General features: G+C 37.4%; 1 protein-coding gene across 1 annotated transcript in view; it reads right to left on the minus strand.

Annotated features, from left to right (window-relative positions):
• The window catches only part of Lhfpl1 (LHFPL tetraspan subfamily member 1), a 47,534-nt gene that overhangs the window by 20,418 nt on the left and 11,380 nt on the right, over positions 1 to 15,736 (minus strand). The window contains exon 3 of the mRNA XM_060374920.1: positions 5,474 to 5,572. Coding sequence (XP_060230903.1) covers positions 5,474 to 5,572 — 99 coding nt within the window. The remainder of the gene's footprint in view (positions 1 to 5,473; positions 5,573 to 15,736) is intronic.

Genomic DNA, 15,736 nt, shown 5'->3' on the forward strand with positions numbered 1-15,736 from the left:
TCCACTCCCCAAAACCACACTGCTAACATTAGGCACTCTATGTTCAGCCCTCTTCCTCACAGGTTCTTATATTTTCCCTGATTCCTAGTACTTGTGATGTCACTTAAAGGATAACTGGAAGGAGGAGGTAAATACACTAACTTAGCATTAGATTTCGCAGACATTCACCTATGTGACGTCAACTCTATAAAGTCTTCTTTTAATGGCAAGAGTCCAATTAACAACCAACCAAGCCAGTCACCCTGTTCTCACTTCTGAGCTGTTGTTCAGATATCCTGCATGGTCGGCACCACCACCTTTGATCCTAGAAAAGATGCTTAATCTTCATTCAGAAAGGCAAACAGAATAGACATCCGAAGTATGAGAAGACAAGGAACAACACAGGAACTTTCCACAGCGGACCTTTGAAAGACTACCTACCAGGGTATCAAAGGAGATACTGCAACTCATAGCCAAATTTTGGGCTGGGCGCCAGAATCCTTATGGAAGACGAGGTAGATAGAAAGACCTGAAAGGAACAGGAACTCAACCGGGAGAACAACAGAGCCAAAATACCTGGGCCCAAGGGGCCTGCAGAGACCTATACTCCAACTAAGGACCATGCATGGAAAAGACCTAGAACCCCTGCTCATAGGGGTTCTTTGGCTGCTCAGTTTCCAATTGGGTTCCCTAGTAAGAGGTACAGGGGCTGTTTCTGACATGAACTAAGTGGTTGGCTCTCTGATCACCACCCCCTGGGGGAATGTAGCTTTGCCAGGCCACAGAGGAAGATGATATAGCAAGCCTTGATGAGACCTGATAAGCTAGAGTCATATGGAAGGGGAGGAGGTCCTCACCTATAAGGGGACTAGGGAAAAGGCATATAGGAAGAAGAGGGAGGGTGGGAGGAGACAGGGAAGGGACTACACCAGTCATATATAGAGGTAAAATATCAATATACATAAAACTGAAAGAGAGAAATAAAAATAAATAAAATATATTATATAATTACATAGTTATAATTATATAATATATGCTTTTATATATTTTACTATACATACATATATATGTATGAAATGTCACAATGAAAGTAATCATTTCATACAATTAATACAGGTTAATACATTTCTATTATTTCTTTGAGAAATTTGTCCAATGAGTTTTACCAATATTTACCACCTGATTCCCTACCCATCCAGTTTTGTATAATCTCTGTTTTTCCTCACTTGTGAAATTCATTTAGGGCACCTGCCTCTGCCTCATGAGTGCTAGGATTAAAGGCGTGTGTCATCACTGCTTTGTTATGTATTTGCTAATTTATGTGCTGAAACTTTCCAAGAATTAATGTTACCTTATTTTTTGTTCATTTTCTATAGTTAAACAGATCTTGTAATAGTAACTTCACCCATTTGTAAATTTCACCTTCACAAGATGATATACATTATTATCACAATCATTTATCTTTATAACCATATCATATATGTGCTAAGAATTCCCAATTTATACACTTGAGGACAGAATCCTCAGTGAGCTTCAAACCATTTGCTTGACACTCATATCTATGCTATACTGACACATCTCACATACATCTGAGTTGAGATGTTTCCTCTTCCTGTTCCAACCACAGTTACTTCTCCTCTTGTCTTCTCCTACCCACACCAAACCTAATATTGTCTATAACTGGTTGAACATTTTAAAATGCACTCTTGTTCCTCACTGTCTCCTGGAGACTGGGTTTATCAATACTTGCAAAATTAACAGATATTCAAGTCCCTGTTAGAAAATGGTATTGTAGTTCCATAAGAATTATACATTCTTCATGTATATTTCAGTTGTTTCTATATTACTTACAGTATATAATACAATATAAATTTCATGTAAACAGTTACTAAACTGCATTATTTATAGATAACTAACCAAAACCTGTACATTTGTAGTGCAAGTGCAATTTTTATCAAATTTAGTTTTCCATAGTTGATTGAATGTAAAAATTCAAAACCTAACATGAGGTTGCAAGGGACAAATACATATTTTCTTATTTAAAAAAATTAATACATGGGTACTACATTTATACCATCCCTCTCCTCCTTCCACATTTCTCACCCCCACACTTCCCATCAAGTTCATGATCTCCTTTTTAAAATGTCTATTTGTTTTATAAATGCTTATACATATGTAATTTATACACACACATATATATATACACATACATGACCTCTCAAGTTCATTTAGTGATGCTTATATGTATAGTTTTAGGGGCTGACCACATGGGATTGGCAACTGACTGAGGGCTCACCCCTAAAGAAGACAGGTTCTCTGTGTTTTAGCAACTATAAATTGTCTTTACCTCTTCATCTAGGGGTGGGGCCTTGTGAAATTTCCCTGATCTATGTTGGCAATTCAACTGGTGTTGATAAGAAACAATTGCATTTGTAATCAGTCTACTTTACTCAGGTAGCCAATGCCTGTGCTTTTATTTTCTTTCTACTAGTCTAAGACTATCTTCTCAACTGACTCATCTACTCTTGCCACCACCTCCAAAATTATTCTCTGCAACTCCATTAAAAGAACCTTCCCTAGGGTGTAAATCACATATAATCTCTGTCCTTCATAAAATCATGCATTTCTTCCTACTGCTGGTAAGATAAAACAACAAAACCCTATAAAGTCTGATCATGGTTCGCAACCCTTTGGCCATCTGTTACACACTCACTTCCAGCAACATTGATCTACCAGTTCTCCAATATCTAAGTCATTGCTCTTTATAAAATATTGTCTTTTATGTATGTGTAGTAATCTCTTCTTGAATTTTCTCCTGTTAATACTACAAATCTCTCAGGTTCCTTCAAAAAATCACTCATTGTTAGGGAGTTTTTCCCTAATCTTTTCCCAATTGAATTAGGAATCTCCTCTATTTTTCTCTCATGAAGAACCTGTCCTCCTTGTCACAGTAATGACAACACTATAATTTTGCATCAAATATTCCATGTCTCTTCCAGAACAGATGGAATCACCTTTGGATCCTTGCCTAAAAAAAAAAAATGGTGTGAAGTCAGGTAACCAGGGCTGTGCGATCAGTTTCTTGGCCTCTGGTTCCTTGTCATCAGATTGAAGAAGTGAGAACATACTTGTTCCAGTAAAAAGTACTATTTGGTTACTTACAAAACCCAGCTAAAGTGTCTTCCATTACAGAGCTTCCACTCTATTAAGGAAAACAGACAGGCAAAAAAAAAAAGAACAAATAATTACACATTATGTGCTACAAAAGGAAACTGATACATAAATATATGACAGTGAATGGTCTTTGAGATTGGTGTGTGTGTGTTTATGCTGTATGCATGTGGTGAGGTCCATCCATGTGAAGGGTGCACATATGTGCTAATATGTGTGGTGCTCAGAGGTCAATATTGGAATATCTTCCTCAACCATTCTCTACATTACTTTTCTTGAGATGATGTTTATTTACTGAATCTGGAGTTCAGCCACTAGCTAAGACTACTGCCCAGTGAGCTTTAAAACTCTGCCTGGTTCTACTTGTTTTCCACAATACTGGAGTTGCAGACATGCATAGACATACATAGACATGCACAGACATTTCTAGCTTTTTACATGGGTGCAGTGGATCTGAACTCAGATTCTAAGGCTTGCATAGCAAGCACATTATCTATTGGATCACCTCGTAAATCAGAGGTTGTAGTATTTAATATAAAGGATAAGAATAATAAGCAAGACTTAAACCAAATAATAGCTAAATCTTTTTATTCAAATAGTCTACTAATCTGTGTAAAAATATGCTGAATTTGCCAAGCAATATAAAGTAGTTGCCCTATCATTAAAACTGAAACCCAGTTCTTTGTTTATTCAGTGAAAGGAGAGGAAAGTCTTTTTTTTTTTCTTTTTCTCAGAATAATACTTCTATATAAAAGCAATTTCACAGAGTTGCATGGAGAATAAATTATGAAAGTGAATATAATGTTCATAATATAATCACCATTTTAACCTTTTAAAACCTGTAAATTACAGATAATAGTTACCTCTGCTAGAGACATAGGGAGATATAATTAGGGTAGGATTTATGAAAAATCAATTACATTTTAAGTATTTTTTCTCTTTATTATTTGTTTAATATATAAGGTATAGGTTTTCTTGTGAAATTTTCTAATGTCTATCAGTACACTTTGTATTAAATCTCCTCATCCATTATCTTTCTCCTATCCCTTTTTCTCTTATTAGTCTTCTTCCTCATTAAAAGTTATTTTTTCTCCTGATTTCATGCTAGAAACATTCCATTATCTTTTCATGCTCTTTCATCATTCCGTTTAGACCTCCTCCTGCCCTCACAAGGTCCTCTTCTTTGTTTTATGTCTTAATCACACAGACAGAGCTACACCTAAATTTAAGTTTTAGTTTTACATAAGGGAGAAATATATGATATATGTCTTTGTAAGTCTGGTTTATTTCACTTAGTTTAACAGTTCCTTCCATTTTTCTGAAAATGTCAAAACTTTGTTCTATTTTTGTGGCTAAAAAAACTAAACGGTGTTTCCATGCCATATCTTGTTTTATTTTTTCATTTTGATCTGAATATTCATTTTATACATCATTTACACTGTTGGTGGATATTTGGCTGGTTCTATTTTTATCTGTTATGAATAGTGCAGCAATAAACATATGGACTTGATTTGAACCCTGGTTCTATTAACTAAAAGCTCTAAGCCCATGTGCAAGTTCATAACCACCTTCTCCTGAAAGGCTCTTCTTCACCTGTTTCTTCTTTGCTGTCCTCACTGGTCATGACATAATGCATGAAATACAATAAATGTTCAAAAGCATCTTAACTGTTATTAACATTGCTTGTATTCTTTTCTGTCCCCCACAGAAAAGAAAACAAGAAAAGAATATGAATTCAAAGAATAAATCTCTCTTTTTTGAGCCAGGCATGATGATGCACACCTTTAACTCCAGAACTCAGAGGCAGATACAGGCAGATCTTTATGAGTTTGAAGTCAGCCTGGTCTACAGAGTGAGTCCAGAACAGCCAGGGCTATTGCACTGAGAAACCTGGTCTTGAAAAACCAGTCAAACAAACAAACACAAACAAACAAAAACAAAACAAACAAACAAAAACCTTTCTGCTCCTATTTTTTTTTTTATATTCTGCCTCAGGTTAATGATGGAAAATAACAAATACCAAAAATCTGTCTGCATTCCACACACTTCAAATTACTGTATAGTTAGTTTCTCTATACTTGCCAAAAGAGCCTTGATATAGAGAAAGAATTTAAAAAGCAGAAATTTTAAGCCAACCCTTACAATTTTACAATGGCAAAAGAATCCCCCCCCCCAAAAAAAAAAAAACACATCTCCTCCTACACAATGACAGCATTACGTATGCAGGCCAGTGTCATTAGTCACAGAGAAAGCTTCAATGGGTAAATATTTGAAGCCAGTTTTCCCATAAACAATCAGTGCTATTCTGGTGATACTGTCTTACCTAACTGGAATTGATTGGAGACATTCCCACATGTTTGCATTACCTCCGGGCTGTTCCATCCTAAAGGATACAATGCACAGCCTGAGCTTATCAGCAGCCCTGGAAAGAAAAGCACAGGCACAAGTAGAAAAAGAGAGTAGTTTTCTTGTCATCCAAACATCTGCCCTGGGGTACTTCCCATTCAATTCTGCCTTCCCAGCTAAGGCCTGATACTTACCTTTTTACTGTAAACTGCTGCATTTCGATTATTCTGTCAATTCAACAGAGTTGCTGTGTCTTACCATAGGCACTGGAGTGAGAAATATAGATAGATAGATAGATAGATAGATAGATAGATAGATAGATAGATAGATAGATAGATAGATAGATAGATAGGGCAGACAATGAGAGAATGGTATACAAAATCAAGATAGGTCAATATTCCTCCTACAGACATTTTTCTTTCTTTTGCACACAAGAATTCACTATGAGACCTATTCTGGCAAACTCCCTGTGATGCTACTGAGCAGAGCTATAAACTATCCATGTTGAGGAGGATTCATGTGCTAAACAGGGTACTATACTCTCTGTTTTTCAAAATATCATTTCAAGCAAAAACCAAGCATCTTTTCCTTCCTTGGCTTCTATACCCCATGCAATGATTAACTTTGTCAATTCAGGAGACTTACAGTTACCTAAAACACACATTTCTGGGCATATCTGTATGGCCCTTTCCAGAAAGGTCTAATTGTGATGAAAAGAACTACCCTGGATATAGATCATACCATGCTATTCATTCAGTGCTAGACTGAATAAAGAAGAGACAATATGAAGAAGAGGCAGCATTCATCTGTCTCTACTTTCTAACTGCAGATACAATGTGACTCAGACTCCAGCTACTACTACTTCTAGGGAACTTTTCAGTGTCACAGCTTCTAATTATGAACCTAAAAAAAGCCCTTAAGTTTTTTAAGTTATTTCTTCACAAAAACAAGAAAAGGAATTGATACAGCCCCATTCAGTCGTTTCCCACTGGCTTAGGCCTTTTGGTCATTATAGAGAAACCTTATGGAACAACCTTCCACTTCAAACCACAGTAATATGTCTGGTTTACATGTTACCACAGTACTCCAAGAGCACCTGACTCACATTTTATAACCCATGACCAGGCCTTTAGCTGTAGTAATTGAGTACAAACATTGGCACCTGACATTAAATGCTACCAAATTCATTGGCTAGCCAATAATGGGTGCCATTATAGCTAGACATCAAGAAATAAGCCAGACTAAATTTTGATTTCTGAAACTTTTAATTAAGAAACATACCATGCATGGTGGTGTTTAGTGGTAATCTAGGTACTTTTGGAACCTAAGGCAAGAGAATTATGTGTTAGGCTCAATTACATGGCATATTCAAGAGACTAGGCAGGCAATTTAAGGAGAGCTTGTCCTAAAATAAAAAGAAAAGACAAACAGGCAAGAAGAAACAAAATAAAACATAGAACTACTGATGTAAATATCAGATAGAACAGATATGGGAAAAAAACAAAGACCAGGTGGGAGGATCTAATTTCTCCAGAATTTATGATCCAAATCTGGGTAAGTTAAGCAAAGCAATTGGTAGAGCAAGTTGCTAGAGTAGAACAATGACATGAACCAGATAGATCATAGAACAAATCCCTTACTATCAATAAAATAAAAAATATATATATAAAATAGAAGCCACTTCTTCTAGGTAGGTGTTCTGTCCCAATTTCGAGTGTGTGTGTGTGTGTGTGTGTGTGTGTATTCTCCTTTTCCACTGAAATGACTTAAGTCAGTCTGTATTATTTTAATCAAAATTAGATGATTTCAAGACCATTATATTTGTATACTACACCAAAGGGACATGGAAAGGACACTTGTGAAGAATGTATTAGCAGGAAGCAACAGACACACAGAGCATGGGAGCAGATGTGTGATGAGTTTGACTGAATGGCAAATTTTCAAGTTCTTGAGTCCTGGAGTGAGCTGCACAGTGAAAGTAAGGTTGTCCAATGGACTTCCAGCCTCATTTTCACTTCTTGTTCTTCAGTCATAGACATCCTAAGACATTCAAAAGGCCCAATTTGGCTGAACAGTGTCTCTAATTGAGCAACTGATCTTTTCTGACATATGGAAAGCAGTTTTTCTCCATCCTCAGTGAGGCTGCAGGAGAAATAAAACATCTCAACATACAGCAAAAAGAATATATGTATGGAAAGAGGAAGAGGTTTCCTGACTGATGTTGAAAGAAACTTTGGAAACTAAAGAAAGGCCTCATTAATACTTAAACGCTCCTTCAATGAACAGTTTAAAATTAGAAAACATTCTTATCTGTTTTGAAGTCTTCCAGGAAATGAAACTGGTCTCTCAGAGGGCTTTCTAGACTTTGGAATTTATCCAGTGGCAATAGAACAATACTCTTCCTCTTCACCCTAGATAAACTGAAATGCTGTAATATGAGATAGGTTCAGAGTACACACAGTGTGTAGAGACAAATGTGAAAAGGAAAACTGAGTACTTTCTTGTTGCAATAGAAATTGTTACTAAAGACTGTGAAGCTGGGTGTGATATCTCTTGATAATCCTAGCACTTTGGAGTCTGAGACAAAAAGATCAGTCCTAGCTACAGTAGAAGGTCCTACCTCAAAAAAGAAATGAAAGAAAAGAAGAAAGAAAGAAAGAAAGAAAGAAAGGAAGAAAGAAAGAAAGAAAGAAAGAAAGAAAGAAAGAAAGAAAGAAAGAAAGAGAAAAAAAAATAAAGAAAATGGAGAGAAAGAAAAGGAAAAGACAGAAAAAAGCAACCAAACAAACAAGCAAGGAAACAAGGAAGGAAGTATGCAAGCAAGCAAGCAAGGAAGGAAGGCAAGTAGAAAGACAAACAGATGAAGAAAGAGAAATTGACTTTTCTCAGTCTCTAAGGATAGCCTTCTGAAGGAACTTCCTCAGCCAGATTAGAAGATAATTCTGGATATCTGGTATACTCATTGCATATTTTCTATTCTAAGACATTATGTTTGTTTTTAATTCATTAGAGATGTTTATTTTGAGACCTTCATAAATGAGTACTATATTGACGTCATTTCCCTCCTTACTCTCTCCTTTTCATCTCCTCCTGTCATAAAACCCTGCATAGGAGAAGACCTTTATATATTATGACTGCATTCACAAGGTTATGCAGCTGGTCATTAGCAAGGAGTTTCTAATAAAAAAAAATCATCAACCCTTACAGGCTCTATTATTCTATAGTTCATTTTTCAAGAACTTTGGGGAAGAAAAGTTCTATCAAGCTTAAGAAATTTGAATGCATGAGATCTAAACAGACAGAATAACATGACTTAAGAGAACAAGTTCTGGAACCTGCCTAGACCTCAGTTCAAAGTCCACCTCACTTTAGACAAGCTACTTGATGACTCTCTCTACCTTGGTTACCTGCATTCTTTTGAAATGAAAAGAAAAGCAATACTATATCCTATGCAGACATTTCAATAGTCACTGAGATTAAAAAATATCATGCGACAGGTACTTGAAGTACTCAACTAAAATGTGTTATTATTAAACAACTGCCTTTCCCTGGGCTCCTCTCCCAATTTCTAACCATATTCTACTGTTAATTGTTTCCTTACATTGTCTTCATAACAAACAGTTGAAAAGCCAAAAAGTTGAACAGTACTCCATTCAAAAGCTGATAAACTGAAAGTGTTGTCTTGCGGCTTTGCAGATGTACCTAGTGACAGACCAGGAGTGTCTGGGAAGCATGGATCCTGTCCAAACACACAACTTTGCTCTACTCTACTACTCTCCCAGTACCTAGCCCTCAAACTGTTTTCTAGATGGTAAGTTCAGTAGAATGTAAACACACATCACACACATATTTGACTCGTGACTGACTCTTAGTCTCAATACATTTTATCATAGCTGGGAAAAATTGTCCTGGGGAGATATATTTTTTTAAAAAATGAAATTATAGGGCAGTTCTTCCTCCATTAGATTGGCCCCCAACAGTTCTCCTTGTCTATTTGGAATTATAACTAGCAACAGGGAAGCCATTTGCTAATGCTGGAACCTGCAAATTTCCAAGAAAGTGACAAGGATTAAAAATGTACATGTGATACATTTTGTCTTTGTTTGTTTTGTTTCATTTTGAGACAGGATTTTTTTTAAATTTTTTATTTAACTTTTATTAATTACACTTTATTCCTTTTGTATCCACCCATAAGCCTCTCCCTCCTCCCCTCCCGGTCCCACCCTCCCCCCCTTTCTGCATGCATGCCTCTCCCCAAGTCCACTGATAGGGGAGGTCCTCCTCTCCTTCTTTCTGATCTTTTTTTTTTTTTCTTCTCAATGCAGTTTATTCAGGAACCTTGAACAATCTTCTGACCCTGGGGAAAGCCAGCCCACAGCTTAAAATAGCCTCTGGGTAGCCAACCCCAGCGTGCCTCGTGGGCAATGCAGATAGGTCCACTTTACTACCATCTCATTGGCAGCTGTTGGAGCTACCACCGCGGCATTAGCCATGAGTCATACTATGCAGACTGCTCAGACCCTAAATAATCTTTTAGCCAATGTAGCTCATGCTTTAGATGTACAAAAAGGAATTAATGTCCAACTAAAAGGAGACTTGATGGTGTTCAATCAGAGGATGGAGACAGGATTTCTTTATGAAGCCTTGACTGTCCTTGGCTGGCTTTTGTAGACCAGGCTGGCCTCAAACTCACAGCAATCTGCCTGCTTCTTCTTCCCTGCATGCTGGGATTAAAGGTGTGTGCCAGAATGCCTGGGTATCTTACTGTCTTTTTTGTTTGATTTTATTTGCCTTTTTTTGACTTTGGAGATTTATTTGAGAGAAATAGAAAAAAGGTGAAGTAGAGTGGGTAGGGACATGAGAGGATCTATGAGGAACTGAGAGAGGTGACAGAAGATGATCAATATATCTTATATAATTTTACTGTAATGATTTGAAAGAAAAATTAAAATAAACTAAAATAAAAATATGCATTTGGGTATACATGTGAGGTACTCTAAATCAGCATATCACAGAGACACCTGCACACCATCGTTAATTGCAGTACTATTCACAGTAGCTAAGATATGAAACCAATCTAGATAAGTGGATAAAAAAACAAAGCACATATGCGCACAATGGGATTTGATTCAGCTATGAAGAGAAACAAAATCATGAGACTTGAATGAAGATAAAAGTAGATATCATTAGGATAAACCAAATAGAACAGACTCAAAAAGACAAATATCACATTTTTTTCTCTTCATACGACATACCTAATTTTTAAAATTTGGAAAAAATGTGGGTGGACATCTATGTGGGGTAGGACAGGATCTAATGATAGAGGAGAAACAAGAGATGAAATCATATGAAAATCATTACAGTGAAATTCATAATTTTCATGTTAATTTATATAAAGTAACTTTATAGTTATTATCATAATTTAATATAAATTCTTGAGTTTTATCTCCAGATATTTAACTACAGCCCAGAAATATGCATTCTCAATGCTTGCTGTGATATAGATGTACTTGTTTCTGGTAGCAACACTAAGGAAAAACACGATTATAGTTGCAAAAGCAGGTGACTTGGTAGAAGAAAAAAAAAACTAGTTTAAAATCCTAGTCCTGCAACATATGAGCTGTAGTTTTCGTTTGCACTATTACAGTGTATTCTTCCTAACCTCTACTTTTACTGCCTTTCTAACCATAATGTGTGTTAGCATTTAGATAAAAATGCCATGCACACAATCAGTCTTAAATCCAATGAGGTTTATTGGACGGAGATGGATATATATAGAGAGAGATGGTAGGGAGAAGAGTCTACCCCAACAGAGAAAGGTAAGAGAAAGCAGGGGAAGAGAAGAACTAAAGAGCAAGAGAGCAAGAGCAAGAAGGCAAGAGACAGCCAAAGTGGCAGGTTGTTCCTTTTATGGATAAACTTAACCATGCTTGCCATGTGCAACACCTGTCAGGTAACACATGATGACATCCTTGGGTTCTAGGCAACCCAGAAACAGGATGTCTAAATACTAACGTTCCTCCCTTTTTCTATAATTAAAAAATGAGGAGCTTGGGCTATTTCTCATGTAAGGCAAGTTAAAGTATATAAATGTAGGTTCATTGGAAGCAGCTCTTGGTTGCCATGCAGGGAGAGAGGGAGAGAGAGGGAGAAAGAGAGAGAGAGAGAGAAGACAGAAGAAAGAGAGAGAGAGGAGAGAGAGAGAGGTAACAGGAACAAAATGTCCAGATTATATGGTGAGGAGAAGAGGAAGTCCTTGCCCTGAAAAGTTCAGGGTAGAAGGTAGTGTTGCTAGCCATACCCTGCAGCAATTAGGGACTGAGGAATTCTGGGAGAACCTGAAGCTGTTGGTCCTGAGCCTGAAGCACACCACTACATCTCCCTCTACTGATGGTGGTGAACCTGTTTAATCTCTGCACTCAGTAGGCAGAAGCAGGTGGATCTCTGTCAGTCCAAGGCCAGACTGTTCTATATAGCAACTTCCAGGCCAGTAAGGAGTAAATATTGAGAAATTGTCTAGAGGAGGAGGAGGATGAGGAAGAGAAGGAGGAGGAGGAGGAGGAGGAGGAAGAGGAGGAGGAGGAGGAGGAGGAGGAGGAGGAGGAGGAGACAAAGAAGAAGAAGAAGAAGAAGAAGAAGAAGAAGAAGAAGAAGAAGAAGAAGAAGAAGAAGAAGAAGAAGAAGAAGAAGAAGCTTAGTATCATTTGCCACTAAAAGGGCAAAGAAAACCTTTTGGAAGGTGTTATAATCCTTCCTATCTCTTACTGGATAGAGCAAATATCCAACGTTCCACTGTTCCACAATGTAGCTGGTAAAACAAAATAAGCAGTCCTGATGAGACTTAATAAGTTAGAGTCAGATGGCAGGAGAGGAGAACTCTCTCTTTCTGTGGACTAGTTTGTGGAAGGGAAAGTTGGGGAGAGAGAGGGAGCGTAGAACTGGGATGATATGAGGGAGGTGACTACAATCAGGATATAAAAGGAATAAATTGTAAAAAAGAAAAATAACGTGGAATTTAAACTAAATAGACCAACTATATTAATGTAATTTGAATTCCCTGCACTGATCACACACTGACCTATGTTGATCGGCTTGGCTTCAGACACTTCAACAACTTCAATACCAAAACAAACCCTTGCAGGTGGTAAATCTAAAACAACATGGAATCCTCCCTTCAACTAACTTACTTCTGCCCAAGATTCTTCAGTCACCCAGAATAACTATTCCCCATGGCCCAACAGCTGTATAACCTTCCCTCCAGTACATATTCCCAGCCAGTCAGGGCCTTGTATTTATTTATGAAAATTTTTAGCCTTCTCGCTGAGTTTTACCTGCTTCTTTCCCTGTCCTTGTTCATAAGTGAGCAGACATTTTGTTATCTTTGTTACCATAACTTTCACCAAGACCCTGCCTTTCTAATCAAGATAGTTATATGGGTTGAATATGGCTGAACAGCACCAAAGTTGGTGTTAAATATTAACTTGTTCAGCTTATTTTTCTCACAACAATCTCAAGTAAAAGGCAACTCTAGGAAATTTACAAGTCTGCACTCTGAATATATATATATATATATTCTCTTTTAGAGCTATAGAATAGTTTATATCTGCCAGAGATGGTGAAAGATAACTGAGCCTTCACATAGGGACATTGAAATGGATCTGGACTTGGCGCAATGAGTAAATATTTACAGACAGAGATAATTATAGAAAGAACAGATTCTTTATGCAAAAGTGACACAATTTCCTTAAACATGTTTAGTTTGTACTGGAATCATGCTTCAAACGTTTGTCATGAAGACCAGGGAATGTGATTGGGTTGTGCAGAATCCTTCAGCTTCATTTGTGCAATGGTCATTCTGGGTTGTACAAGTTTGAAATATAGTATAGGTTTAAAACTAAACCATAGGTATTTCACATGCACCCGGTTCACAGTCTGCCCTGTATATCAATCTAATAGAATTTTGTTCTAAAAGGGAAACAAGTGAAATATTAAAACATCTGTGGACTCCTGAGTTGGTGCAACAGGTAAAAAGCACTTGCTGCTAAGCCTTACAACCTGAATTCAATGCCCAGGACTCACATGGTAGACTAAGAAAACAAAGTTCTTCAAGTTTTCCTTTGACATATACAGATAGACAGACAGACAGGCAGACAGACACACACACACACACACACACACACAGTGGAAAGGAAGAGGAGAAGGGGGTTAAGGGGGAAAGGAGAAAAACTGTCAGACAAACAAACAAACAAACAAAAAGAGCATAAAAAGTACTTTAAGGTCCTGAACTTGTGTTTACTACTTAACTTCTTAGTGGTGGGTAAACCTCCTTGACTACTATTTTCCAAACAATAGGCCACTTTGAAAATACTTTCTTGACATAGAAAGAATAAATGGCATAATGTCTGGTGAAACATGAGAAGAAATTTATAATTTCAAGAAAGGGGTTTTCTTTTAATTGGTATAAAATAAATTAGTAGAGTACGCATCTGTATACCAGTGTGAAAATAAGTTAAAAATGAATGTAATAACTATACTTCATGCTTCAAAAGAAGTAAAGTCATGGGTTTGAAATGTGTTCATCCACGGTAACTGATAAAATGTTTGAGATGATGGAAATATGCATTGCTCTGATTTGGTCACTACACACCATACACATGTATTGAAAGATAACAGTTTTCAGAAAGACAGTATCATTTCTGAGATCAGTTTCTGAGTTATCTGTCTTCAGTGACAACATTCATTCAGATGGAAACAAGTAATGCTGTGACCTTAAAGATGGAAATCCACTGCTGTCTGTCTGATATGTTAAATTCTATCTTTTTTAACAAAAAGTATATGTCCAAGGCAATGGGCTGCTTTTGGGTTTTGGAAAGGTTTCACATCAGGCTTCACTGGGGATATTTTCTAAAACTCACAGCTTTCCACCTGTTGCTGCATATATCAAAATGAAAAAAATAAACTAGCAAGTTGGAGAGTTCATGTTCTTTTAAGCATGCCAGGGGATTCCAATACATTTTCTGTTCTAGAAAGATTCTTGGCTTACTTCTAGTAACCTGATCCAACATCTTACACACTTTTTCCTGCCAAGTAGTTCCTTATATTTACTTCTCACCTATTCTTTATTTCTTTAGTTCTCACTGAAGAAAAAAGAAAATTCACAAACATCTTGTATATGTAGACACAAGGGAATGTAAATAATGATCGTTTTCTTGGGGACTGGGGGCCAGCTGGTTGGAAACCTCAGCATCCCCAGTGTTTAAATAATCTCCTGGCCAGATGTTTCCTTCACTGTTGGAACAGGGCACAGAGGCCCCAGTGGAAGACTCTCTGGACCTAGCTTGGACAGCTGCATCAGCTGCATGTGGAGCAAATGGGACCCAAGGGTCCCATCAGGTCACCTTGCTGAGTATGAGTCAGGCCAGCAGCTCTTTATTTCTTCCTGTCTCTCCCACTTCCCACCACTCATCTCTGTGGGCAGCTGCCAGACCAGGGAACAAGAGTCAGGCAGGGGGAGGAGGTATTTCTTAATGGATCCTCCATCTCTTCAGTGGTTTGGGGTCTGGCAGAGATAATCCAGACCTGAAACAAATTGGCTCCTCCCCTGATGTATTTTGGTTAATGCTCTAGCTGCCGAGAAGCAGTCAGGCTTAGGGAAGCAAAATTAATTTCCCCTAGCTCTACAGAAGCGCAAATCAAACTCCCACAGTTCTTTCTTCTCTTCATTTCTCTTCTTCTTCTCTCTGTCTCTTTCTCTCTCTAGCTATCTATATATCTGCCTGTCTCTCTATCTACCTACCTGTCTATCATCTGTCCATTTGTCTGTATACTATCTATGGAGCTCCAAACACTGCCCAGGGTTTTTTAAAACCACTGACAAAGACTTTTCCTCTCAGGATCTGACCCAAGAGATCTGAAGAGACATAGGAATTATCAAATTCCAAGTGCATCCTAGAAAATCTGATAATCCAAAGCACTCTTCATCATTCCTTCCCGTGGAAGACAACTTTGTCACCAGTCCCTACTAAGGAGGCCTGGATGGCTGTTATCTAGCTCATTACAGACATGGAAAATGCAGAAGTCTAGGAGTCTTTTGTAATATCATTCTTCTGACTGGAGATAATCCTGGTAACATATCCTTACTCCTTTTCTCCTTAAACTAGCTCACAAAGTATTTCTTTTCATTACAGAATCTTCAAATACAATTCATATAGATTTTTTTAAACTATTCTCCACCCACTCC

This window comes from Meriones unguiculatus, chromosome X, assembly GCF_030254825.1.
Source record: "Meriones unguiculatus strain TT.TT164.6M chromosome X, Bangor_MerUng_6.1, whole genome shotgun sequence".
In the NCBI taxonomy this organism is placed as follows: domain Eukaryota; kingdom Metazoa; phylum Chordata; class Mammalia; order Rodentia; family Muridae; genus Meriones; species Meriones unguiculatus.